General features: G+C 32.7%; 2 protein-coding genes across 2 annotated transcripts; both read left to right on the top strand.

Moving 5' to 3' along the window:
• The first annotated feature begins 6,615 nt into the window (after positions 1-6,615).
• LOC105802702 (aquaporin PIP1-3) lies at positions 6,616-8,644 on the top strand. Its single transcript, XM_012634506.2, has 4 exons — positions 6,616-7,070; positions 7,624-7,919; positions 8,171-8,311; positions 8,406-8,644. Exons 1-4 carry the CDS (start codon positions 6,743-6,745, stop codon positions 8,499-8,501), a joined length of 861 nt encoding a protein of 286 aa, XP_012489960.1. The 5' UTR covers positions 6,616-6,742; the 3' UTR covers positions 8,502-8,644.
• A 13,307-nt stretch (positions 8,645-21,951) lies between these two features.
• Positions 21,952-26,486, top strand: LOC105802704 (probable glycerol-3-phosphate acyltransferase 8). The gene is made up of 3 exons (XM_012634509.2): positions 21,952-22,330; positions 22,451-22,763; positions 25,313-26,486. The coding sequence occupies exons 1-3, from the start codon at positions 22,020-22,022 to the stop codon at positions 26,189-26,191; spliced, it is 1,503 nt and encodes a 500-aa protein (XP_012489963.1). The 5' UTR covers positions 21,952-22,019; the 3' UTR covers positions 26,192-26,486.
• Positions 26,487-27,224: the final 738 nt, after the last annotated feature.

Here is a 27,224-nt window from a genome sequence, read left to right as displayed (position 1 = left end):
TTTTCTTAAGAACACATCAAACCTTTTGACGCGAAGAAACATGACAGCCAAGCACCCCTCCCCGGTTACTCAGCCCAACATGTTCTTAAAAATTAATTCCGGTTAGCGGAGTTTTACCTAACACGTCACACAACCTTTTGACGCGAAATAGGATGACAACCCAAGCACCCTACCCCGGTTACTCAGTCAGTCACATTTTTAAGCTGCACTCATAACCACAGAACATTAAATGACATTAATAATAAATTCTTTTATGAGGACTTTAGAGAAAAATAATAATAATCAAGTGTCAAAAATAAGTTTCAGTAATTACCTTAATAGTCATCAACATATTTTAGCATGCAAACATATTAAGTGTCCACTTTGTATTTAAACTTGATCAATTTTACGAAAAGCAAGATAAAGTTAACTTTATGAATCACAATTATTTTTACTCTAATAAAAATAAAACAGTGGAGATGGCATCAATTATGAAAAATTCGTAATTTTCTCAGAAAACAAGAATCATGCTTGTAGGTCAAACAGTAGGCAATTCTTGGTAAAAATCTTGGGCATGAAAAGAGGCAGAAGATTCTAAAAAAAATAAATATGGACAAAATAAAGCCTCAAGCGAAACACCACCAAAAATAATCACAAAGAACAAAGAACAATAACCAAAATCACAATGAGAAAATGATAGTAATAACGAAGAGTACCTCCCCCTACTGAAAGCACATTGTCCTCAATGTGGACGAAAAGAAATAAATAGGTAGAAAAGTTTAGAAAAACTCCCCATGTGATCACAAATGATGGCAATGAGCTTGGTCAGTTGCTGGCCAAAGGTTTCAAGTCAGGCTTTAATGCGCTTTAAGTGTTGCTTAACGGTTTGCTTCATTTTTTTTTCTAAGCAAAAGAAGAAAAATTGATTAATATCCAAATAGGTAATAAATAATAAAATAAAGTAATAAATAAAGTAAAGAAAAATAATAATAATAATAATAATAATAATAATTGGGTTGCCTCCCAACAAGCGCTTGTTTAACGTCGTTAGCTCGACGCCGTTATTGGTTCTATGGTGGTTCCAAATAGATTTTCTTAACCGTGTGGGCTTGAAAATTCTCATAAAATGGCTTCAACCGCTGGCCATTGACTACGAACCGCTTTCCAGATTCTTCACTCTCTATTTCAATCGCTCCATGTGTGAACACTTTAGTAACAATAAAATGTCCTTGCCATCGTGATCGAAGCTTACTCGAGAATAACTTTAACACGGAGTTATAAAGTAAAATTTTTTGTCCTACCGAAAAATGCTTCTAAGCTATTCTCTTATCGTGAAACAACTTTGTCTTGTCTTTATAAATGCGAGCATTCTCGTAGGCATCATTGCGAATTTCTTTTAACTCTTGAATGTTTAATTTCCTTGCCTTTCCTGTGGGTTCTAACTCCAACTCTGGTTCCTGTATAACAGAAGGTAACAGTTTAGTATTTGGAGATAATAACTCATTAACAAATTCAATTTCATCAAGTTCAGAATTATCTCCATAAATTGACTGAAAATTTTCTTCCACCAAAGAGTCAATTATATCGATACGATTTACGCTCAAGATTTCGCTTAGATGGCTAATGGCGTCAGAGACATTAAACTTTACGATTTCCCCATCAAACTCCATCGTGAGAGTTCCACTTGAACATCAATTTTAGTACTAATGTGTCTTAAGGAACAGTCGACCAAAGAGAGATCCAAGATCCGAGTGCTATCCTCCTCCATTTTGATCACATAAAAATCTGCAGGAAAATAAGCTCGTTAACTTTTACCGAACATCCTCAAGGACTCTTCGGATGCACAATGCACTGTCCGCCAATTGAATGATAACACCTGTTTTGTCAAAAACCGCGTTAAGTGATTCATAAATAGAATATGGCATTACATTTATAGAAGCCCTAGATCACACATAGCCTTCAGAATTCCTAGATGGCCTATTTTGCATGGTATTGCAAACATGCCCCTATCCTTGCATTTTTGGCATTTTCGTTGTAACATCATGGATACATTCTCACCAACATTCACCCTTTCATTACCGTTAATTTTCGCTTGTTGGTGCAAAGCTCTTTAAGAAATTTAGCATACCGTGGTATTTGCTTGATGGCGCCCAACAATGAATATTGATCTCGACATTCCTAAATGTTTCAAGGATTTCCTTGTCCTCTTTACCTCTTCGACTTTGGTTGAATCGTTCGGAAATGGAGGTTGAATTTTAGGCAATGGAGGCTTCTTTTCGGACTGTTCGTCTTTCTTGGGTTTTCTGGGCAATTTCTTGGGCAAGATTCTCGTCAGAATCGATTCGAAGACTTTTCACTTCAGAACGCCACTTTGCATTTGCATTTTGTCTAGGGTTTGGTTCATTTGTGACGGCGGCTTCCTTGAGAGTTTAATTTCTCGATCGATGTGGTCAACTCTCGATAGACGCCTCGGTTTTCTATTGAAAATCCTTCATCTCCTTTTGGAAATTAAGATTTTGTCTTGAAAATCAAGAACATTAGTCGCTAACTTATTGACCATGGTTTCTAGAAAATTACCCGAACTCTTACTATTATGGAAATCTATTTTGGTATGGTGGTTATTTCGTAGGTTGGCCCCATAACTTAAGTTAGGATGGTCCCTCCACCCTGGGTTGTAGGTATTAACGTAGGGGTCGTACTGCCTTTGTGGTGGCCCAGGAAAATTTCCAACAGCATCCAGATGGGCCGTGGTATCATCATACAAACTGGGACATGCATCAGTTGTGTGATCAGGTGTAGCACATATTCCGCATAATCGAGCTGTCTTCGCTTTTTCTGCAATAAGAGAATTCATCATATTAGTAAGTCTATCAACTTTATCCTCTAAGGTTGAATTACTTAGCTGATGAACCCTTCTAGGGGGTTCAGTATTGGCTCGGAACTGCTGAGAATTTGCAACCATCGTGGAGATCAAGTCTCTCGCTTGTTGGGGAGTCATGTTGACCAATGCTCCTCCACTAGCAGCATCTACCATATTCATCTCCATGGGCTTCAAACCTTCGTAAAAGTATTGGAGGAGAGATTGCTCTGTTATACCATGTTGTGGACAGCTTGCACACAACTTCTTAAACCGCTCCCAATAATCGTAAAGGGACTCAGCTTCTTTTTGCCTTATTCCAACGATCTCTCTTCTTAACTCAGCTGCTCGAGACGCTGGAAAAAACCTGTTCAGAAACAAACGAGATAGATCAGCCCAAGTTGTAATAGATCCAGGGGGTAAATAAAATAACCATTCTTTAGCGGAATCTGCTAGGGAGAAAGGAAAGCACTTAATTTAATCGATCCTCGCCACCCCGAGGTTTCATGCTAAGACAAACCATATGAAATTCTTTCAGATGCTTGTGGGGATTTTCATTTTGTAACCCACGAAAAGTTGGCAATAACTGGATTAAACCTGACTTCAATTCAAAATCAGTATCCATAGTAGGATACGCGATGCATAATGGCGGTTGTTCTGTTGGAGCTTCGGCCAGTTGCCGAATTGTTTGAGCCATTGGTTCGTGTGCTAAATTTGGGTTTTCGTTAACCCTAGCGTTAAACACTTCTTCTGGTGAGTCGACTTCTACTTTTTCGCTTTCAAGTGTTCGAGTAGGATTTTCGTTAACCCTAGACTCAGCTTCGTCGACTTCAATTTCGGCAAGGATTACTTTGAGTTCCAACCACCACGATCGCTTTTTCAGTAACTTTGTCTCCTTGCGATTGGCTCTAGCGATCTTCTCAATTTCGAATCGAACGCAAGAGTACCGGAGCAGATCTGGTCATAAGAAACAAAAACAAGATTAGTATCGTTGCTAGTCCCCGGCAACGGCGCCAAAATTTGATGCGGTCGTTGGAAGCACCAAAAATATCCTATCCCTAATAAATAATGAAAAGAATAGTAAAAGGGAAGTAGGGTCAAATACTGTGGACCGAACTTGCAAAATATCTTGTTCGTGATATCCCAAAAGAGTCTTGCCCAAGACAACTGCGTTCTGAAAAAAATAAAACAATAGCGTAATTAAATTGTTGGATCTAGAAACGAAAAATAAAATAAAAAGTAATTAAGAATATTTAATTGAAAATTGAAAAATTAAAAATAAAGTTAAGAGAAAGAAAATTCTTATGGAGATTCCGGCCTCCAGTTGTCTCATTCGCCTTGGGTTCAATCTCGGCTTTTAGATGATCCTTCCCAAACCAAATAAGCCAGTTATAGTTGAAGAGGACGCCTACGACCACCAGCTCCAATGATTTAGAATACGATTTGGTGGAACCTGACTCTAGCTAACAATCGCTTCTGTGGGATCGTCTTATGCTAGATCAACGCTTCTCAATGGCGAATCCCACGCCATTTTGTCTCTTGGGCTCGCCAACCTCTGACGCAGTAAGCTAACGAACCGACTGTACAACCTTCCCAAAACATACAAAGCGGCCGCCTTTGCATATGTTGAAAAACTTACTTCTTAAGGGACTTGGACGGAAGCGTCAGCCCCGTAGTGCGGAGAAACGATGAATACTCAGCGAGAAGGCTAAGTACGGATTCTTAGCCTCAAGAACCTTTTTGGGGATTTTTGCCAACCTTCGGCTAGATGGATTTAGTGGCTCATGGTTGTGGTAGAAAAGAAAATAAATAAAATAAAAACAAAGATTTTATTGAAAGAAAATATGAAAAGAACAAAAGCCTAGACTTTTGGGGAGAGGGTGTTTACAGAAAAAGAAAAAGATGAGATCCCCTTTTGAGTCACTTCACCCCCTATTTATAGTGCTAGGGGAGATATTCTAATTCTACTTAAATTCCTAAAAGATAAATACATTTAATTGAAGATATATAAAGATAAAATAAAATCCTAAAAATAATCTTTAATAATTATCTCAATATTAATTATCCTAATATAATTAAAATAGAGTTTAATAAAATAAAATCTCTTCTTTTTGCATTTCAACCCTTGTGTCCTCCATGCTTGCACTTTTGGCACCAACTTTTCCTTGTGTCGCACATTGGCCCATTTTATCTCTAAATTCACGCTTTTGGCCCTTAATTTCACTTTTGCCTCAAATTTAGTCCCTATGAGATAAAAGATCATAAATAGCTCAAATTAGCAGGATCATACTCAGAATAAATACATAATTAATACATAAAAATACGTTATTCTAGAGTGTTATCAACACGTCAGCTTACCATTACACTGTTAACGACAATAATGGATCAGTGGCTAAAATATTACAACACATTAATGTAAATAACTAAAACGTAACATTTCAAAAATAAATGACTAAAATGTAATCTAAGGAAACAAAATGACTATTTTGATAATTTACCTTAATATAAATGGAAAAAAAGACATTATTAAATATAAAAATAAATACAATACAATATAATATTTTTAAAAATAAAAATAATCTGGGTGGTCTAAAATAGATTTGAGTTAATTATTTATAAATATAAATAAATTTAAACAAAATTTCAAACTTATATTTTGGACTACACCAAATTTAAGTAAAGTTACCATATTTAAACTCCTTTACTTTCTAATCGAAATAATATATATAAATATATATCCAGATGAGTATGATCCAAAAACTGATGGTCAATAAAAGACCATCAAAGCAAAGTCATCTCTGGAGCAGTCGAGTTTTTTGCTATTTCCATGGCACGTAAGAGACACTATCTTCTTTCTTTTGTTCCGGTAAAATGGTCTAATCCACCATGAGATTGGATGAAACTTAATACGGACGAATCCTCTGTAAGAAACTTGGGGAAGACGGGTGTGGATGCCATTATCCGAGACCATGATGAAAATTGGGTAGTAGAATCGTTCGCTATATCCCTTGCACCACAAGTGCCGAAGTCGAGTTGTGGGCTACTAGAGATGGACTCCATTTGACGGTTGTAATTAGCTTTATTTCCAATGATCAGAACTCTAATACCTACTTTAATTGATGATTGTAGAATACTTCTAACTACTATTCAGAGTTCATCGATTAGGCATGGCTTCAGAGAAGGAAATAGGAGCACTGATGCCTTAGGAAGTCAGTTCGTACCTTTGACCACTTTGACGGATGGTTTTATCAAAGGTTTTGTTCTTGTTTGAATGGAACCTCCTACTAGTACTGTTCCGCCAAAAAAGAAACCGATGATGCGAAGGTAGCCACCTCATAATGGAAATGGATTGGTTTGGTCACATTTTCCTACCACTTGTCATCGTTTTGTCATTCTCGTAAGAAAAGGCACTGCATTAATACACCCATAGTTTAAAGCTACCAGCTTGATCAGCCAAAGTAATTTATCAAGGTAACTTAAAGAACTCAAGTCCAAAATATTTTATTCTCTCGAGGCCCCGAATGTGTCACGCTCTCCCACAGCGGCCAAAATGGTTTCCTCATCAGCCTCCACATGCACATTCACATGCACATGCAATGCAATTCCTCGCTTATTCGGCCATTAAGGAGAGTTTCTTTCGAAATTTGCTATTCCTGGGAGAAATAGATAAGATCAGAGCCTTTGAGCCAACATATACTGACGTCATGACAGATCCTTTTACGTTTTCATTTTGGCACTTTCCACTCTTCATTAATCCCATAAGAAACAACTTTTAATCAACATTGCTTCTTTGTTAGCCTTTCTGTATATTACCTTTACTCTCACCACCTTTTCAGAACCCTTTACCTTATCTAATTCCATCAAGCTTCAGATTCTTTCTCCATTATACCTAGAGAGAAAAAAGAAATGGAAGGCAAAGAAGAGGATGTTAGGCTGGGAGCAAACAAGTTCTCAGAAAGGCAACCTATAGGGACAACAGCACAGACAGACAAGGACTACAATGAGCCACCACCAGCTCCACTTTTCGAACATGGTGAGCTCTACTCATGGTCTTTTTGGAGAGCTGGGATTGCTGAGTTTGTGGCAACTTTCTTGTTCCTTTACATCACCGTCTTGACCGTCATGGGTGTTAATAGGGCACCTTCTAAGTGTGCCAGTGTTGGTATCCAAGGCATTGCTTGGGCCTTCGGTGGCATGATCTTTGCCCTTGTTTACTGCACCGCTGGTATCTCAGGTTAGTTTTTACATCATCTATCTCTTATCTCTAGGCTTGGTTGTATGAATATTTGACTAAAAAATAATAAACATTGAACTTGTTTGACCCAAAAGGCAAACATGGAGAAACATAATGGGAATGCATGGACTGAATATTTGATTTTTGGACCAAAAAAAAAAAGGTCAAAATCTCGTTTGTTAGGTTTTACTATTTTGACATAGATTTATATTATATTTATTTCAATTGCAATTTCCTTAAACCTTGTTGTGTGCTGAGAAAAATAATGAAAAGACTAGGAAATGTTTGGGTTATTGCTTCACTCTCGGTTTTTGCTCTGTTTCATCTCCTTTATATGTTCAGTTGGGTCATAAAATGGAGGTTAGGTTTCATTAGGTCCCCAAAAAATTGGAAAATATTACGTTTCAGAAGTCTATTTCTCTCCCTTGTCTAGTGCCTAGGAGAGTCATAGAACTGTTAATGACTTCTATAAAAAAGACTGTTGGAAATTTCAGGTAATTTTTATTAACTTTTTTTTTTTTTTTTTTGCTTTTCATGTTCATGCATTGAGTAGGTGGACACATAAACCCAGCTGTGACATTTGGTCTGTTATTGGCAAGGAAGCTTTCTCTGACCAGAGCCATCTTTTACATGGTAATGCAATGCCTGGGCGCAATATGTGGTGCTGGGGTGGTGAAAGGATTCCAGCCATCAAGATATGAGGTGTTGGGTGGTGGAGCCAATGTTGTGAACCATGGATACACCAAAGGGGACGGCCTTGGAGCTGAGATTGTTGGTACATTTGTTCTCGTTTACACTGTTTTCTCAGCAACCGACGCCAAGAGAAATGCCAGAGACTCTCATGTCCCTGTAAGTACTATTTCTCCTTCAAAACCATGTGTGTACTTCCTTTGCGTTTAAGTAATTAGGTAATGCATATGCATCGAAACTCTCACCATAAACCACGTGTACGTACTTCCTTTAACTCATTCATATCCGATATATCAGTGTTCCTTCAGCTTGGACAAGCCATTGAATTTGGAGAACTATTTGGTACCGAGAAGGCCGCTGGTTGTTGACATCTTTTGATCTACTTTTTCATGTTCTGTTTGACATTGCAGATATTGGCCCCATTGCCAATTGGGTTTGCAGTGTTCTTGGTTCATTTGGCAACCATCCCCATCACAGGAACAGGCATTAACCCTGCCAGGAGCCTTGGAGCAGCCATCATCTACAATAGGGACCATGCTTGGAATGACCATGTAGGTTTAAAAACTATTATAACTATATATATTGTTGTTGTTTCTTTGTTCATATGCTTGACATAATGGCTTGCATTTTTCACCCTTTTGACAGTGGATCTTTTGGGTTGGACCATTCATTGGGGCTGCACTTGCTGCGCTTTATCACCAAATAGTCATTCGAGCCATCCCGTTCAAGAGTAGAGCATGAAATCTGGGTTTTGTTCTTTATCTACTACTTTGTGTGTAAAGTGATCTTATTTCCGTACTAAAAACTTTCCGCTGCAAGAGCGTAATAGGTTACTTGCTAAGAACTTAAAAGAATATTATAATAAAATATTTGTATCTTCATTACATTTTATTATACTAATTTATGTTGCATGATTTTGCACTCAAGTGATGCCCTTTTGCCTTGGTAAACTTATATATGACACGATTTTTTTTTAAAATGGCATAAATTTTGAATCAAAATTATATTAAATATTGCCAATATCATTAAGCCATCATGAACCCCCTGCAGCTCTGCCCGAAAAGCTGTACAAATCCTAACTTGTATTCATATCAGATGAAGCTCTTTCGGATACTGCTTTCATCACTCCATTGGTGTTCTAACTTAATCCAATTAGAAGTAGGAGCGGCCCGGCCAACACTGTTGGTCCTTCTTCTGATTTGTCCGTCATTCGGAAGGGTATTGTGGCCTACGTTCCTCGCTCAGCTCGTGCTTTGGGCAATAATGTTTATCTGTCGCATAGGTGTCATTTCGAAACATCATATTGGTCAATATCATTCATAAATGAGGAAAATGTTAATCAATGCTACTCATTTTGGTCAATATGATATTCATAAAGGAAAATAATTAATTAATGCATTATTGTTTTTCTTACCTTCCATGCAAATATATTTATCTTTGTGTGATCATTGATTGAACTAGCCGATACGTATCATTTTGGACACGTATCGTTTTAGTCCTAAGGTCAATTCTAATCAATATTTTGATGGATTTCAACAATTTCGATAAGTTTCAGCCCGTTTCAATCAATACATTAGTATGTGTTAGTTGGTACAAATTTATAATATTTTAAACTAACTTTTAAATTTTTTACTTGATCATTTTAAATTTTTATAATTACATTTAAAATTAAAAGTTACAAAATTAAGCATTAACTTATATTTACATATAAATATTTTATATGAGTGTAAATTAATGAGATATTTTGTATGCATCTTTAATATATATATATTTTATCAAAATAACATATAAATTGTTAAGAAATTAAAAATTATATTAGAAATATGTTTGTGAGAAATATTTAAGTACATCTATAATTTGTTAAGAAACTAAAATTTAAATAATAAATATATATGTGAAAATATTTAAAAATATGAATAAGCTTAAAATAATATATCAAAATATGTACATACCAATATTAAAATAAAAACAATACACCGATATAATACTAACTACGTGGATTACAACTCATGCCTCTATGATGGAAACTTAATGCATTCTTGTTTTTCTTCGTTGTAGAAACATTACCTTCAATGGAAATTAAATACTTGTAGATCATGTTACATATTGATAGTTGAAGTTTGAGTTTCACTATAAACATTTATATATATTAATTTCTACTTTAGATTTTATTTTAAACTTAAGTTCCCATATTTAAATTTATTTTAATCTAAATTCTAATATACTTTTATTATTAATTTAATTTGTAACAATTTCATTAAAATTATAATTATACAAATATATTAATAGTAATTATAATTCCCATATATTATTTGTTTGTTTGTTTTTTGGTTACAATGTAAGAAGTTGAACTTCAAAGTTTAATCATGAAGCCAAATTTTTGTTGCTTAACACTTATCTCGCAACATAGTATCTTGCACCACTGGAGGCGGGTGAACAAAAATATGAAATCCAGTTGCGCAGCCCCTAATCCATTTAGACATAGCATCAACAATCATATTCATCGTTTTTGGCACATTACGTATTTTTATTTTCCAATTTCTCTTCAGTCGACACAAATAATTATAGCATATATGCAACAGGAATTGCAAGAGTTGCTACTTGTTTGTTATAAATAATTGAAACAAAAAGGGTAAAAAAAAAAAAGATTGAATTATCCATTGAATTTTAGTTTGGTTGGTATCGACATTATTATTAGAGCAGAAGATGAGTATTTGAATGTGCTGAAACTTATTGATTCTCTCATCTAAGAGTAAGAAAAGATTGTGAGTAGTTCTAAATATTTTATAAAAAAATGAAATTATATTTTATAATGAAATTATAATAAAATATTAATATTTTATAAACATAAAATAATAATAAATTTTCGAACACAAAACCCGGATCCAATTTGGCCAGCAAAAAGAAAGAAAAAAGGCAAGTATTGGTGAGGTTAGCGTTGGTCGTTGCATCTACCTACCCAATATGGCCGTCATAACTCTGCATCAGGTGACTCACAATTTCCCAAATTAAATGCTGTTCAAATTAAGTTGAAGCCTATTTGGCCCTTTCAACCTTTTTTTTTCTTTTTCTTTTTTGTGTGTGGATATACCCCAATATTTAAATGCCATGGAATTCTACATGCTAGATGTTGCTATTGTTGGCTTCATAAATTTTTAAATCACTTTAATAAGTCATGAGAATTACAAATAACGATATATATTTTTTATTTTAGGATTTATATTTAAGATTTGTGATTATTTATTTCAACAATATCAAATCTAAAATTTTAACATCATTTGTCACTTAAAATACAATATACAATATTATCATTACACCATTAGTATAAATAAGGATGTTTGATAAATAGGTTGTTTTACTTGATTCTTTTTTCTCTGATTCCATTTAATTCTTGAACCAAAATGCAGCTCTTAATAAAATATGGGTCTGCTTGTGTTGACTTTGATAATGAATGACAATACATTTGATGTAAAGACATTAATTAGTATGAATAGTATTATTGGAAGAATATGTATAAAGATAACTTTTCATATACTAGTTTTTTTAAGTAAAAATATTATATTTGAATTAAACTTATGAATGATGAGACACAAATTTAAAATATTCTCAAAAGATTGTGATAAAATTAAATTAAATTTACAAAAAAAACTGCAAACATTCGAATTATGCTTCTCTTTTAAAACAAGAAGGTTTTCCAAATTCTTCTAAATCCCACTGCACACGTAATCTATATTTTTCAAGGAATGAGATTTGCCTCTAACGTTATTACTTGCTTAAGAATATTTTAAGGCCACCTATTAAAGTAGAAAACCCATTGAAAACGCTTCAAAATCTTCCAACTACTCCAACCAAACCTCTACCACACCAACTTCAATTCAATTATTTATTTATTTATTTTTTTAATCTTTTGTATTTAATATGTTAATTTTAATTTAATTAGGAAATAATTGTAGATATATATACACCACTTTAATCAATGCCATACATGACACTTATTTATATTAATTTTACATTAATTAGGAAACAAATGTACTTATATACATATCAACCCCTTAATTTAAATAGATCTTAACAACATTCTTATGTCATGCACTGACAATATCATATATGTAAATAAATTTTGAAAAGGAATTAAAGCATGGGTTGACCAGGTCATGTAGATTTTACTATTTTAGCTTCAAGTCTTGCTCTACGTAAATATAAGGATTTTTTTAATTTTTTAATTAATTACTATGTTAATTATCTTAATAATGCTTTTACTATTTATTTTAAGAATTTTGTTGAAGTAGATATTAGGCACTATTAATAGTGCATTTTTAGAGCCATAAACAATACTAAACAAAATTATTTTTTAAATCAAAAGCGCTTTTGACCCCAAAAGTAAAAATATTTTTAGCTTTTGCTTTTAGCAAAAACATTTTTAGGAGCAAAGGACAATTTTAACCCTTATAAAGTATTTTATATGATATTTATATTGGGTATGTAATTACTTTCCTATTGAATTTTATTTTAAATATATAATATTATATATTTAAAATTTTATTGGTTATATTTTAATATTTAAAATATAGTTTATATATTCAATTAAATTTTATAGATAATTAATATTAATTGCTTAAAATATTTAAAATTTATATTTCATATATTAAAATATTAACAACAAATTATTATAAATTGATTTTATATTCTTACTAAAATATCATAATATTAACTAATTTGAACATTATTTAAATATATAATTATTACTTTATAACACCATGTCTAAAATGAACATTTTATTTCTCAAAAGCATTTCTCAAAATTACTTTTCCACAACACTTTTTAAAACCAATTCGAAAAGTAATGTTAAACTAGTCCTCACTCAAGTAATTGTTATATATTTGCAACCTAAGAAAAAGAAGTTGCTTAATATTTTATGGATGTATCATGCATGTGGTGTATAACTACCAACATTTTAAGTCAATATAATAAAATATATTAATTTATTCCTTAATAAATGTTAATAGAATTATTAAATAATTTATTTGCTTAAATGCAAAAAATGTGCAACTGTAACACCCCTAACTCGTATCCGTCATCGGAACAGGGTTACGGCGTATTACCGAAATTTATAGAACATATAACAGACATTTCATGTTATTTAACATTCATATAAGAAATCATTCATAATGAATCATATCATCCCTTATATGAGCCATCGAGGCCCAAAATATGCATTAGAAACAAGTCGGGACTAAACCAGGCACTCAAAGAATTTTTTACAAAATTTCAAAATTTTTTCAAGGTGCAGGGGACACACGCCCGTGTGGTCAGGCCGTGTGGGCATTCGAGATAAGGCATACGGCCGTGTCCCAGCCGTGTCCATAATCGTTTAACTCTCTGACTTGGGTCACACGGCCAAGCCACACATCCGTGTGCCAGGCCTTGTGATCAATTCTAAGCATTCTGTTTTGAATTTTAAAGATACAGGGGACACACGGCCAGATCACACACCCATGTGCTAGGCCATGTGTCACACACGGCTGAGACACACGTCCATGTCTCTACCCGTGTGGACAAAAATAGGTCATTTCTAAGGTCACTTTTCTCACCCAAATTGTCTTCCACCTACATCAACACTTTAACGCATTCACAAGGGAATACCAATCATTCAAATCAAGCTAAAACCAAGTTTAGTATATATTATAACATCCTATATATCCAAGTATTCAATTTCCCCTAATTGAACCATTTCACATATATGCATATCTTACCAATGATACTAACTCAAATCAATTAATAATGAGCCTATATAATTTCCATCATTTAAGCAATTCAAAGACTCATCAAACACATTAAGACCATGTATAAACTCATCAAAATATGTCATTCACAAGCCATTCCAATGACTACTTACAACCAAACATTTACATTGTCATCATTGGTCATATTTAGCCTATATATATACCGAAAAGTCCGAGGGATAGTGTGATATGACTCCAACCAGCTTCCAACCTTTACGAGCCTCCGAGTACTATAAAATAGAGGAAATAAAACAGAGCAAGCATTTAATGCTTAGTAAGTTCGTATAACAAGAAATTAACTTACCATTCATTTTCATTAAAATAAATATACAAAATGCATCCAAGCAATTTGGCTAATAGCCTAAACACACAACTTCATCAAACATGTTAGTCATTTATCACATGAATATCAAGAATCAAGTATGAGCTCATCAATATCAAATTTCCATATATTTCGTGTCTATACAGATAACAATTCACTTTGAATTCATTTATTTTCTCATATCAGGATTTTTCTTGTTGAATCATTTAAAATATCGATGGATACCCGGGTAGTACACACGAAGTGTACAAATATGAAATCCGCCAATTCATATTCGGGAATGCTTATGTAAGCACATAAATAGGAAGCTCTCTCTCAAGCCATATAACGGGAAGCTCATGTGAGCCATGTAACGGGAAGCTTATTCGAGCTGTATAACGGGAAGCTCATAATAGTCATAATCAGGAAGTTCAAACGAGCCAGTATCGAGAAGCACCGGAGAGCCATATATTAGGAAGCTCATAAAAGATCCTTTAATCGGAAAGCTTTGAAGAACCATATATTGGGACGATCATAAGAGCTTTGGTGTGTCTGCAACATATACACGATCACGACCAATTGGGATGCTCCGAAGAGCTATTAACGGGAAGCTCACAAGAACCATATAACGGGAAGCTTTAGGGGGCCATATATCGGGATGCTCATGAGAGCTAATAACGGGACGCTCTTTCTAGCTATGGTGTGTCTGCAACATATGTAGGACCACGACCAACCGGAAACCCTGTATCCATCGAATTTCATTTATTCATACGGGACTTAATACTTGTCAGATATTTCCCGGATACAGATCAATACTTATACATGACAATTATATATTTCACATACATATTACTCAATTTAAACATATAAATATACAATTTAGTTACACAAACTTACCTCAACTAATCTTCGTGTTCGCAAAATCTACTAATTCGATACTTTTTCTTTCCCACGATCTAACTCTATATTTGGTCTATCCGGATCTATACGAGTAAATTTAACTTAATCATATTCAATTCAATCCAATTCACATTTTAGGCAAAGTTACCATTTTGCCCCTATAATTTTGTTTAATTACGATTTTGTCCCTAGGCTCAGAAAATGAAATTAATGCAATTTAATCCTTATTCCAAGCCTAGCCGGTTTTTCAATGTCACAATAGTAGCCCATGTATTTCATAAAATTCAAAATTTTTCCATGAATTTTGAAACTTTTCAATTTAGTCCCTAAATCATAATTTCATCAAAATTCCCTTTACAAAAGTTGTTTATCTATAAACAACCTTTCATTTTCTACCATAAAACTTCATAATTCAACTATATTCATCCATGGAAAAACCCTAGTACTTTGATAACTTTGCAAATTAATCCCTGAGATAGCTAACTTAAGCTATTACGATCTCGGAAACATAAAAATTACTAAAAACGGGACTTGAATACTCACCTAATTGAGCCAAAGTAAGCTTTTCTATCTTAAAGCTTCAAACTAGGGTTTCCATGTCTTTTGATTTTAGGAAAGATGATAAATGATGATATTTAGTTTTATTTTATTATTTATCATCTTTCCAATTTTATCATTTTCTTTTCTTAATTTTTCATGGCTGAATCATCATACTTATCTACTAACTCCTCTTAATGGTCTATTTACCATATAAGGACCTCCAATTTTGAATTCCATAGCTATTTGATACTTATAGCTACTAGAACTCAACTTCTGCATTCCATGCAATTTGGTCCTTTTATCAATTAAACATGTAATCGGTAAAATTTTCCTAACAAAATTTTCATATGATATTTCTATCATAATTCAGACCATAAAATAATATTAAAATAATTTTTATTTTCGAACTCAGATTTGTGATCCCGAAACCACTGTTCTGATTTCACTAAAAACGGGTTGTTATAGCAACAATTCTAGTTGCTCGTGGGCAATTCTAATTGCTCACACAAGCTGACATTAAATCAAAGTTACATGTCCGGGTTAAACCTACAATACGTTTAACTCGAGAATCTGTAACATATGTTAGATCTCATAATAACATGTAAATCCCTAATCAAATGCGTGTATAACCCTAATGGCATGTCATACGAATCCTAACTTTTTACTAAGTCCATTGCTATCGGTATCTTTAGTTCCAACGGTCACTAACTTTGCATTAAATGCAAAAATTATCAATATCTTTTTAACTGGTACCGATAGTTATTATTATAGGTAAATTAAATGCACTAGTTTTACATCCTCAACGGTTCTATTCATATCTCCAACAACCACAACGGTTGGAAATCAATTAGGGGGTATAAATACCAACATCCAAAGATCTTACAATAATAAGAGGGATAATTAAGCTTAAAGATCAATAAAAACAACTTTAGTGCTTAATTCTTTCATACTTTTATTATGCACACTTGTGAGCTTTCATTGTTTTTCTTTAGCTCAAGTGTATTCTTCTTTATTTGAGCTTTAATGGCAAACATTTTGATCTTGTAAGAATTATTTCTTTGTTTGCTTCTATGTATCTCTTTGAGAGGGTTGTATATTAAGGTTTGGGTTGAAACCTTAAGTGAGTTGCAATCTTAAGATTTTGGATAGAAATCTTAAAGAAGATTGTGAGATTAAACCTTGTCCTCAAAGGTTATCAAATCAGTGAATTTGGGAAAATCCTTAATTGTGGAAAGCTAAGGCAGTGAAGTAGGTACTTGAGGTCAAACCACTTTAAATTCTTGTGTTCTTTATTTCATATTCTTTTATTGCTTCCACCACTTTTCTTAAAAGTCAATTCTTCTTCCCTCTTGGCGATTTCAAGTTGAATTATCGAGCTAACAAATGTGCATTTTGGTTGTGAACTCAAGTGATGGTATCAATGAATTGTTTGATAAGTACAGTGTTATGGTGTATGATGATTTCTAAATTGTTCACTAGTTACTTTGCATGCCTGTTGTTTTGGTGAGATTTTTGTTGTAATGTTGATTTATGTTAAGTTTGGTATGCAAATGTATGCCCGGTTATAAGCATAAGCTTGTTGTATTTATAAGTTGTTACTGGGTAAAATGCTATGGATTATGATATATTAATGAATGCTTGATATGTGTTATTTGGTGAAAATGAATGATATGTGGAGTATGGAGGGATGTAATAATGGATGAAAGAATAAAGAGATGTCATGTTGTGCACATTGTACCATATCTTATTTGGCTTTGCAGAGGTTTGGTTGGATAGTAAGAGATATATGTGCACAAGTATATGATAACCCTAAGAGGGTTCTTCTCAAGTATGAGACTTTGTGGAGTCTAAAACACTAACCTTCGTGTATGTATGCAAGTCCCATGGTCATGGGCACACGCAAGTTATAATGGTTCATTAGATGTGTCCTCAAGTTTCCATATTAAGGCTATACAATAGACCTGTCATATAAAAATCAGCGAGATTATCTTTCAAGTAAGAGTTCGCATGAACTATCTTTCAAGTAGGAGTCCGCATGGACTATCTTTCAAATAAGAATCCCCAAGAACTAATTGATGAGTATGAATCCTCAAGTTTAAGTTCACCAGTGTATTATCTCATGAATCTAAGTCCACCAAGAATGAGTTCACATGCAATACTCCGCGCATATGGGTCTACATGTGTGAGCTTGTGTAAGCGTGTCCATTAATTAGAGACTCGTAGGTAGGAACCCGCAACTATGAATCCGTATCTATGGATATGCATGTATGAAATCAATATATATGCACAAGTGGAATCATCCTATAAGATATACTAACGCACGAACGATGAAAATGGAGAACTGTGTCAATGTATAAAATGTGTCAATTTGAAAGTTGTGTTAGGGAATGGTGTCAATAATGCACCGGGATGACACAAGGTCTACTATCATACAAGTGACGTCAAACATAAGACCAGACCATTGAAGTCATATGATAATATCAATATCGAGTATGTTATTTTAATAACACGAGGTCCATTCAGACTTACTTAGCTTATTGTAATGCTTCTCAGGTAATTGACTATACGAGATGCTGGAGAGGGACTAAGCCAAAAGTTTTTGAGCTAACGTGAGCTATTTTTCTAAGTTGTAGCATGCATATAATGGGGAAATCAATAGGCTAAGCCTTAGGATCAGGGATTAGTGTAACTGGAATTCAAGAACAGTGTATTAATTTAGCATGGGTCGAAGGTTATAAAGAAAAGAATAAATATATTTTAGTAACCATCATTGGATTATGTACTAATGCTTTCATCATGAACTTAGTGGGAATTGTAGCATTTTTCGTTTGGCTAGTTGACTTGTCTAACATTTGGGATGTTACACCACAACGTCATTCTAAACTTTTGAAATTTTTGTAGTTTGGTCCTTATTCGATCCCGGGTCAACCTCAGAGCATACACAAGCTCGAATATGACTCAATAAATGTTTTAAATTTTGTTTAATGTTTTAATTAATGGAATTAAATGGTTTTTCAGTTAGAATTTATCGATTGAAATCTGTAACTGTTTCATATCTCGACTATAGCATTTTGTAACTCTGACCTGACAATCGAGTCGGGAAAGGGGTGTTACAGGGTAGTTATATCAAGTTCTCGTGACCTTAAATCTATAAAAATTACAAGAAAAATGACCTAATTACCTTGAATAATTTTTGGTCAAAAGTTGAGAAAGCTTACAAGGTTTTCTCTTTTGTTCATCTATGAAGGACAGTCATTTGGAAAAGAGTATAATGGAATTTTCCACTATCTCAACTTTATATACCTTGATTAATTAAGGTTAATCTAACTTAATTACTTTAATTTGGTTTTAGTAACTTAAATTTAACTATTGATAATTCTTAATTTAGGGTCTAATTGGTATTTTGGACTATAGTTTAATTTCCATTTAGGTCTTCAAGCATTTTGTCAATTAAAAACTCTATAGCATTTGGACTTTACAATTTAATCCTTGTAACTAAATTAAATAATTAATAGACAAATTTGATGGGCCAAACTTTAATATTCTTTTATACCAACTCCATAAATATTTAATATTCACGGTCCCGGTTTATAGAAATGGGATTCTGAAACTACCTTTTTCGGCACCATTGAAAATCGGGCCATTATATGGCAATGGTGGCAATGAGAAACCACTTAATGGGAAGTGGAAGCCCAACAACAGATCGAAGGGGCTAGTGAAATGCTTCCTTTGTGATGGTTCGTATGTGGTAAAGGACTGTCTAAAAAAGTCTGCGCTTTTTGCCATCGAATGGGACGATAAGCCAAATAGAGCATCGATGAGACTTGGTTCGATTGTGCATTCTGTCGAAGCCAAGAGGGTCAGATAAAATGAGACGAAGCCATTGAAATGCCTTATATTGTGGTTTGCATAGGATGCAGGACTATCCAAAGTGATCCAAGATGTCTGCAATCAATAAAGGGAATGAAGCGGAGCCTGTTGAGAGTGAGACTTTAAAACTTGGGTTAATGATACTCAATTATGCAAAGACGAAGAGGGACCGCAAGTAGAAAGGGGTTTTTTTTTTTAGTTAAACTTGATTTTCAACCTTTTAAAAAGAATTAATTTTGACCATAGACATTTTAAAAAAAGTCAAATAGATTTTTTTAATAAAAATATTGACTAAAAAGTCAATTTTAATTTTTTTAATGAAAATATTGATTTTCAATCAATATGAACACTTTATATTTTTGAATTTTGATTTTTTAAATTTTAAATTATTCGTTGACATGGAATATAAGACATATTGTGATGTTAGAATGAAGTACATGTGAGTTATCATGTGGGTTACTATACCAACGTTATTAAAAATAATTTAATTGCAATTTTGTTAATAAAATTGACTTAATTTTTAAAAAATGAATAATCAAATTTAATAAAATTTAAATTAACAAAAAATGTAAATATTAAAAGCAAAATTTTACATTATGACAATAATTTATTCATGTAATCATCAAAGACGAAGTGCAATGAATTCTATCATTAGCGGACATGTCAATATGTCTTTTTCACATATTAATTTTCACCATGTGGCATTAAATACTAAATTTTATTTATTTACTTTTGCTGAAGATTTTGGACATGTCATTTAATTTCAAGTCCCTTTTAATATGAAAACTTCCTCACCTAAAGCCTCAAAGTCAATTTTGTTTGCCAAACACGCAAAATTTTGTTCCCGTATTATAATTTGATTGAGTTTGATTATATGTATGTATTATCATCAAACATAGAATCCAGTCCAATATTTAAGGATGAATTTTAAATATTATTAAATTGAATAACATGACAATATATTATAATATTCTTTCTTCACATTGTAATCTATTAGTCTATATGGCGAAGAAAATCTAGGAATAAATTTATAAATTTCTTTACCATAAATATTAAAATTATATATAATTTTTATTTAATGTGAATTTTAATTTTGTGTGATTTTATATATAAAATTTTGATTTGATTCAGTTTTCACAGACCACTAACAACATTATCGAATTAACACTATTTTAGATTGATATATTGCATACACAAACAATTAATCCAATATGAAAATATTTATTTAAATACGTACAATTGAATCAAAATCAAAGTTTTATGTATACATATAAATCACAATTTAAATTTCATATATAAAATTGCACATTGAACAAAAATTCACATACAAATTTAACATTTATCTCAATTTGTTATCCCTAAAAATCTTAAATTTAATTATTAATATTTAAGAGGTGTTAAAAAATTTTAATTTAATTTAATAGGCTAAAAAACTTGAATCGAATTATTACTTTTGGGAGGGGTCACAATTAAAACTTGTCCATTTATTAAGGAAGCGAATGTCCTCCTCTAAGCTATATATTAAGAGTTCATATTTGATACACCGGTGGTATGTAAGTTCATACACTATTAGTGGACCATACTATGTATGACTGATCTCGAAAAACTTAAAACCGACTTGAACCAATGTGTCTGATCATTTATGGAATACAAGTTTAAAAATTGCAATTATTTGAAATCGAATTGAATTCTATTTTTATTTTATAAAAGATTAATTTAAATATTTGTGATATAAAATAAATATTTCATATTTAAATATTTTTATTTAAAATAGGAAAAATAATTTGAAATACACTAAAATTTGTTATTTTCTAAAAATATTTATGAAAAATGCTTTGAAATTTTTTCAAATAATATTCAAATACTATAAAATAAAGCTCATTCTATTAAAATAAACCTAAAAATTCAATACGAAAAATTAATATAATAAAAAAAGAACCAAACTCATTCGAACCAAATTAAGATGGACGATTAAAATATCCAAAATATCTAATTGAACCCAACCAATATCACCCTCGTTATTAAGTGACTATAATACCTTTCGATGCATCAAATAGACAGACTAAAAGAATCAAATTGAAAAAAAATTCAATCCTGGATTTAATTCAACTTTATATCTAATGAAAATTGAGTGTAACAACTAGATATCAAAGCCTAGGAAAAAAAAATTGACGTCATATTCTTCTAAAGGGAAAAGATAGGCGAAATTCTTGGTCTGTAGGCCACCAATCTTTGATCTAAAAATAACTAATTATATATCTTGGGGTGGTGGCGACTGGCAACCCACCTTTCGACTTAATTTGAGCCATAGTTACGCTATCAACCAACATTGCATGGAACACAAAAGTATAACTATACTTACCTTTTCATACATATGTTGATAATGTTTTAATAAATTTATTTAATCAATAGAAAATTTAAATTTTAATGGAAAATTTGCCAGTATTGTTTTTGAATGGTAGGGGTTTGTTAAAAACAATTACTGATTTGGAAATTGACCAATGTGCATTTAATCTTACATAAATTTTTTTAAAGAAAAAAAAACCTTGGGTGCTTCGGAAGTAAATATATTAATTAGGGCGCGCAGAAAGCGGTTGAGCAGTGAGCAACCATAATCTCAAAATTCAAATTAAACTATTAATCATTCATGGAGTTTCTTTTCAAATACTAACAAGAAAAGGGTGTATCAGTCACTTCAGTATAACCTTGCGTGTTCCGTCATTCTGACCCGCCATAACCTTAGGCCTATTCTCGTAATTTAAAGTTCAACCGCCACATTTAAAACACAACGTTCCCTTCCCTTCTCTCCTCCCCCCTTAAAAGAGCGGAGGGAAAACAGCACAGCTACAAAGAGAAAAACAAAAAATGGCTCCACCAAAAGCAGGGAAAACCTTTCCTTCGATAACGGAATGCGATGGATTGAAGTACGAATCGATCGCCGCCGATCTGGATGGCACGCTTTTAATCTCACGAAGCTCTTTCCCCTACTTCATGCTTATTGCCGTCGAAGCGGGAAGCCTCCTTCGAGGTCTTATCCTTCTTCTTTCTCTGCCTCTGGTCATCATATCTTATCTCTTCATTTCCGAAGCTATTGGTATTCAAATCCTCATTTTCATCTCCTTCGCTGGACTCAAGATCCGCGACATCGAGCTGGTATCTCGCGCTGTTCTTCCCAGGTATCACCAGCAAAAGAGATCCGAACCTTTTCCTTTTTTAAAATATTGTCCAACTTCATTCTTGCTAAACTTTTAGAAGCATTTTAAGCTTATCTTGCTGATTTATTTTATTTTTCATAGATTCTATGCTGCAAATGTAAGGAAGGAAAGTTTCGAGGTATTTGACAGATGCAAGAGGAAAGTAGTGGTAACGGCGAATCCGACGTTCATGGTGGAGCCGTTTGTGAAGGATTTTCTCGGCGGAGATAAAGTTTTAGGCACAGAGATTGAAGTGAACCCTAAAACAAAGAAGGCGACGGGATTTGTGAAGAAGCCCGGGGTTTTAGTAGGGAAGTTTAAGAGATTAGCCATTTTGAAGGAGTTTGGTGATGAATCGCCTGATCTTGGAATCGGAGACCGTGAATCTGATCATGATTTCATGTCAATTTGCAAGGTTAGTCTTCTTACTAGAAGTAGCCTTACTTTTCTCGTCTTTCTACGACCTACGATCATCTATTCTATGTTGATCGATATTCTTCATTTATATTAAGCTTTGATTCATAGGTTTTCTCTTTGTTTCTGTCACTTTTTTCTCTCGAGAGGAATTAATAATCGAGGGACATTCTGAATTATGAAATTAAAGCGACATAAGTTCAGAAAAATCTTTAAACGGTAATATACAGGGTAGAGTTAACGTGATAATCTTGCAAAACATATTTATTTATATCATTAAAGTCATGGTCGGTGTAAACTTGATTAACTTGAATTGTTTTGTTGCTGTAATTAATTTGTAATATTTCCATCACTCTAATTAGCCTAAACAACATAGATTTTGTCTATTTACATATGTATCTATCAATAATTTATCTAATTATTATATAAGAACATTTATGTTATTATTTAAAAATTTGATATAGTTACAATTCAATTACAAAATTACTAAAAATTATTGTTTTATAAAATAATAAATATTATTTTGAATATAGTTTTATCTTTTATATAAAATTTAAAAATATAATATTTGAACTTAAAATTTTACTATATTAATTTTACTACTTCAATCAAAATTATATTTAATTTTATAAATTTGTTGCATAGATTTTAACCCACATAGTAATTAAGCCAAAATCTAGTTAACATAAATTTGTTTGAAATATTTTTTCTTTTTCAAAATTTAAATTAACATTTCATAAATTTATGGAGTATACAAATAATGAAGTCTAGTTTTATTAAAAGTTTAATTCAGACTGTCATTATAATTATTTTTTATCCAACAAGTTAAGGTTCATAATTAATTTTTATCCAAACAGATAAGGTTAGGTTAAAGTATTAATTTTTGGATTGGACCCACAGTTTTAACATAGCTCAACAGCCCACCAACACAATGAGGTGCGGGTCCACCTCATAAATGTGTACCTTTTTGGGTGGCATAGTTTCATTTAATGATCGTATCTCGTAACTCGTTTAATCTAAATTTTGTTATTTATTGATGAATTAGTCTCTAAGAAGGTCTAGTCCTACCTTCAGTGTCTGTATTATTTTTGGACATTTAAAATTTATTTATTTTTCCTTTTAATCTCGTGTTTTTCTTTAACAATTGAAGTCCACGTAGAAAAAAATTGTTAAATAAAATAAAATAATATTTATGAAATAAAAAAATAACATAATTAATATTACACATGTGGGAGATCAAATAAAATAAGCAAATAAAATATTAAATTTAGGATTTTAAGATTTATTGTAGTTGTAAGATCTTTTTAACATTACTTTAGAGAATATAGTGAAAGTCAATACTTTTAGGTGAATTATAAAAATAATTATTTTTGTTTGTCTCAAATTATATTTTAATTATTTATTTTTGAAATATTATGTTTTAGTCACTTGCGTTATTGTTTTGTTACAAAGTGGTCACTCTACCGTTAAATACCGTTACCTCCCTAACGACAGTCCTACGTGGCAATCCAAATGGCTTGGATGTTCAGTTGTTGGAATAAAAATAGGTTTTTAATTAAATATATTTAATTTAGACCGCTATGTAGGACATTCAAGTTGGCATTTAAAACCCATTTGGACTGTTGTTATGGAGGTAACAGTATTTAACGGTAGAGTGACTACTTTGTAATAAAATGATAAAGTAAGTGACTAAAACGTAATATTTCAAACATAAGCAACTAAAATATCATATGAGGCAGACAAAAGTGATTATTTTTGTAGTTTACCAATACTTTTATTTTTTATAGGGCTTCTATGTAATTTTACATAATTATAAAAGGTATAATAATTTTATTCGCCTTCCAATTTTATAAAAAGTCATTTTAGTTTTCTGTTTAATTTTAATTTTTAACTTGTATTTGTTGTTAAATCACCCCAAAATAGATAGAAAAATTAACATTTTTAACTTTGTTGATGTGGCATACATGCGATTCTTGTATGGATGACACGTTAGTATTTAATTAATTTTTAAAATTTAAAAATATTAAAAATAATATTATTTTATTAATTTTAATGATATTTAATTTTAAAAAATAAATTTTGTAATTTTTAAAAGTAATTAAATGGTAATGTGTCATCCACGTGGCAATCCACGTGTATGTCACATCAGTAAATCTAAAAATGTTAATTTTATCTATTTTGAGTAATTTAATAAAAGATGCAAATTTAAAAGCTAAAAAATGAAAAATTAAAAGAACTAAAATGATACTTTTATAAAATTAGAGGTCTAAATAAATCATTATACCTTACAAAAATTACCACGTAATGTAATTTAATAGTATCCTCTAGATGTTATCAATTGAACTTTGAAATTCAACATGAAAGCAACTGATAAGCAAGTGATAAGTTATTATAAATTTGAAACATTCACTTAAAATACGGACGTATATAGAAAAACAAAATGTAGGATATTGCAATTCATTTCTACAAGTTATCTACCTTCGATGGATTTATAGTATTCTTTTTGCACTATAAACTAAACAAGTGTATGAAAATTTGGGATGTGAACAGGAGGGGTACATGGTGCACCCTAGCAAATCAGCATCACCGGTACCGCTAGATCGCCTAAAGAGCCGCATTATCTTCCACGATGGTCGCTTTGTCCAACGTCCGGACCCACTCAATGCCTTGCTAACCTACCTTTGGCTGCCATTTGGCTTCATCCTCTCCATTATTCGTGTCTACTTCAATCTACCTTTACCCGAGCGTATCGTACGCTACACTTACGAGATGCTCGGCATTCACCTCGTGATACGCGGAAAGCGACCTCCCCCACCATCTCCCGGGACCCCAGGCAACCTCTACGTCTGCAATCACCGCACAGCTCTTGACCCGATTGTGATCGCCATCGCACTTGGACGCAAAGTCTCGTGTGTCACATACAGCGTAAGCCGTCTCTCGAGGCTCCTATCTCCAATCCCAGCCATTGCTTTAACTCGTGATCGTGCGGCCGATGCTGCCCGAATTTCAGAACTGTTGCAAAAAGGTGATCTAGTAGTTTGTCCGGAGGGGACCACGTGTCGTGAGCAATTCCTGTTGAGGTTCAGTGCTTTGTTCGCAGAAATGAGCGATAGGATCGTCCCCGTTGCCGTCAATTGCAAGCAGAGCATGTTCTACGGGACGACCGTGAGAGGGGTCAAATTCTGGGACCCTTATTTCTTCTTCATGAATCCAAGGCCAACATACGAGGTCACGTTCCTTGATCGATTGCCGGAAGAGATGACAGTGAAGGCCGGAGGGAAATCGGCGATCGAGGTAGCGAATCACGTGCAGAAGGTGTTGGGTGATGTCCTGGGGTTTGAATGCACTGGATTGACTAGGAAAGATAAATACATGTTGCTTGGAGGAAACGATGGTAAGGTAGAATCGATGTACAATGGCAAGAAATAAGTTGGGTTTGTCGCATTTCAGGAGAATTTCTCAAAACATATGGATTTAGAAAGTGACATTAGGAGGCTTAATTAGTTTGGTATTTTTCTAAAGTGGATGTCTGGGGAGCACTAATTTGCTTTGAGCATATTATGAAATGAGAGGTCTTTGAGGGATTCGTCATTTATGTCATATTTGTTAAAATGTATAATTGCTTCGACTTTTGCGTATTACTTTCATGCAAACTTTGCTATTGTTTGATGGGTTACATTTACCATTTCCATAATGAAATGATGTTGTATTAGTATGACTAAAATTTAATTTGCAGGCAGGGCAGGTGTTTCGAATAAGTTAATTTTGCATGTTAGAAAGAGTTGAGTCGGTCTTTTCTACGAGTTGTTTCTGCGCTTATTTCCCTGCCCCTTTTCTTACGCGAAAGTGCACCTTTTTTCACTTTATTTTTATTCCCTTTATTTTTTTTTTCAAGGATGATTCTTTATTTTTCCTTTCTCAATGAGATCTATGCTTCAATTTAATGTGTGTTTTCTTTCAAAAACTCAAATTAAGTGGATTTTCGTTTGTTGATTTTTAATTCGATCTAGTTACTAATTAAATTATTAATTTTTAATTCGATCAATTTAATTAATTTAATTAAATAAATTATTAAAAATAGATAAAATTAATTTAATTTATACAATTTACAATTCAATTAATTCAATCTTTTATTCTAAATCAATATCTTAATCCAACTAATCTGAAGGTTTGATTTTGAAAAAATGGTTGATGATAAGCCCGATGCCTAGACCACTTTAATTGTAGAGTATAGATTGTTTAAAGTTTTTATTTATGTTGCTTGATACTATTGGTTTGTTTTTCCTTTCGATTTTGTGCCTTTTGGGTTCCATTGTTTGATCCATGGAGTCTGATCAATCTAGCTTTTTGAGTTGTTGTAGGTTGATTGATTGTGCTAGGCCATGTGGCCCTTTTGCATGTAAGTCAGCTATTTTTTGGACTTGAGTGACGAATGCATCTATGTTTATACTTTTGCATTATA

Source organism: Gossypium raimondii, chromosome 11 (genome assembly GCF_025698545.1).
Source record: "Gossypium raimondii isolate GPD5lz chromosome 11, ASM2569854v1, whole genome shotgun sequence".
NCBI lineage: Eukaryota > Viridiplantae > Streptophyta > Magnoliopsida > Malvales > Malvaceae > Gossypium > Gossypium raimondii.
The sequence above is the reverse complement of the archived record's forward strand: the minus strand, read 5'-3'. Positions and strand labels throughout refer to the sequence as shown.

What these genes read in the sequence shown, in the direction of transcription:
- LOC105802702 (XM_012634506.2), top strand. Translation starts at nt 6,743, where the DNA reads ATGGAAGGCAAAGAAGAGGATGTTAGGCTGGGAGCAAACAAGTTCTCA. An exon ending in CTGCACCGCTGGTATCTCAG is followed by an intron (nt 7,071 to 7,623) that starts GTTAGTTTTTAC and finishes TGCATTGAGTAG; the next exon opens with GTGGACACATAAACCCAGCT. An exon ending in CCAGAGACTCTCATGTCCCT is followed by an intron (nt 7,920 to 8,170) that starts GTAAGTACTATT and finishes TTGACATTGCAG; the next exon opens with ATATTGGCCCCATTGCCAAT.
- LOC105802704 (XM_012634509.2), top strand. Translation starts at nt 22,020, where the DNA reads ATGGCTCCACCAAAAGCAGGGAAAACCTTTCCTTCGATAACGGAATGC. An exon ending in TCTCGCGCTGTTCTTCCCAG is followed by an intron (nt 22,331 to 22,450) that starts GTATCACCAGCA and finishes TATTTTTCATAG; the next exon opens with ATTCTATGCTGCAAATGTAA. An exon ending in ATTTCATGTCAATTTGCAAG is followed by an intron (nt 22,764 to 25,312) that starts GTTAGTCTTCTT and finishes GGATGTGAACAG; the next exon opens with GAGGGGTACATGGTGCACCC.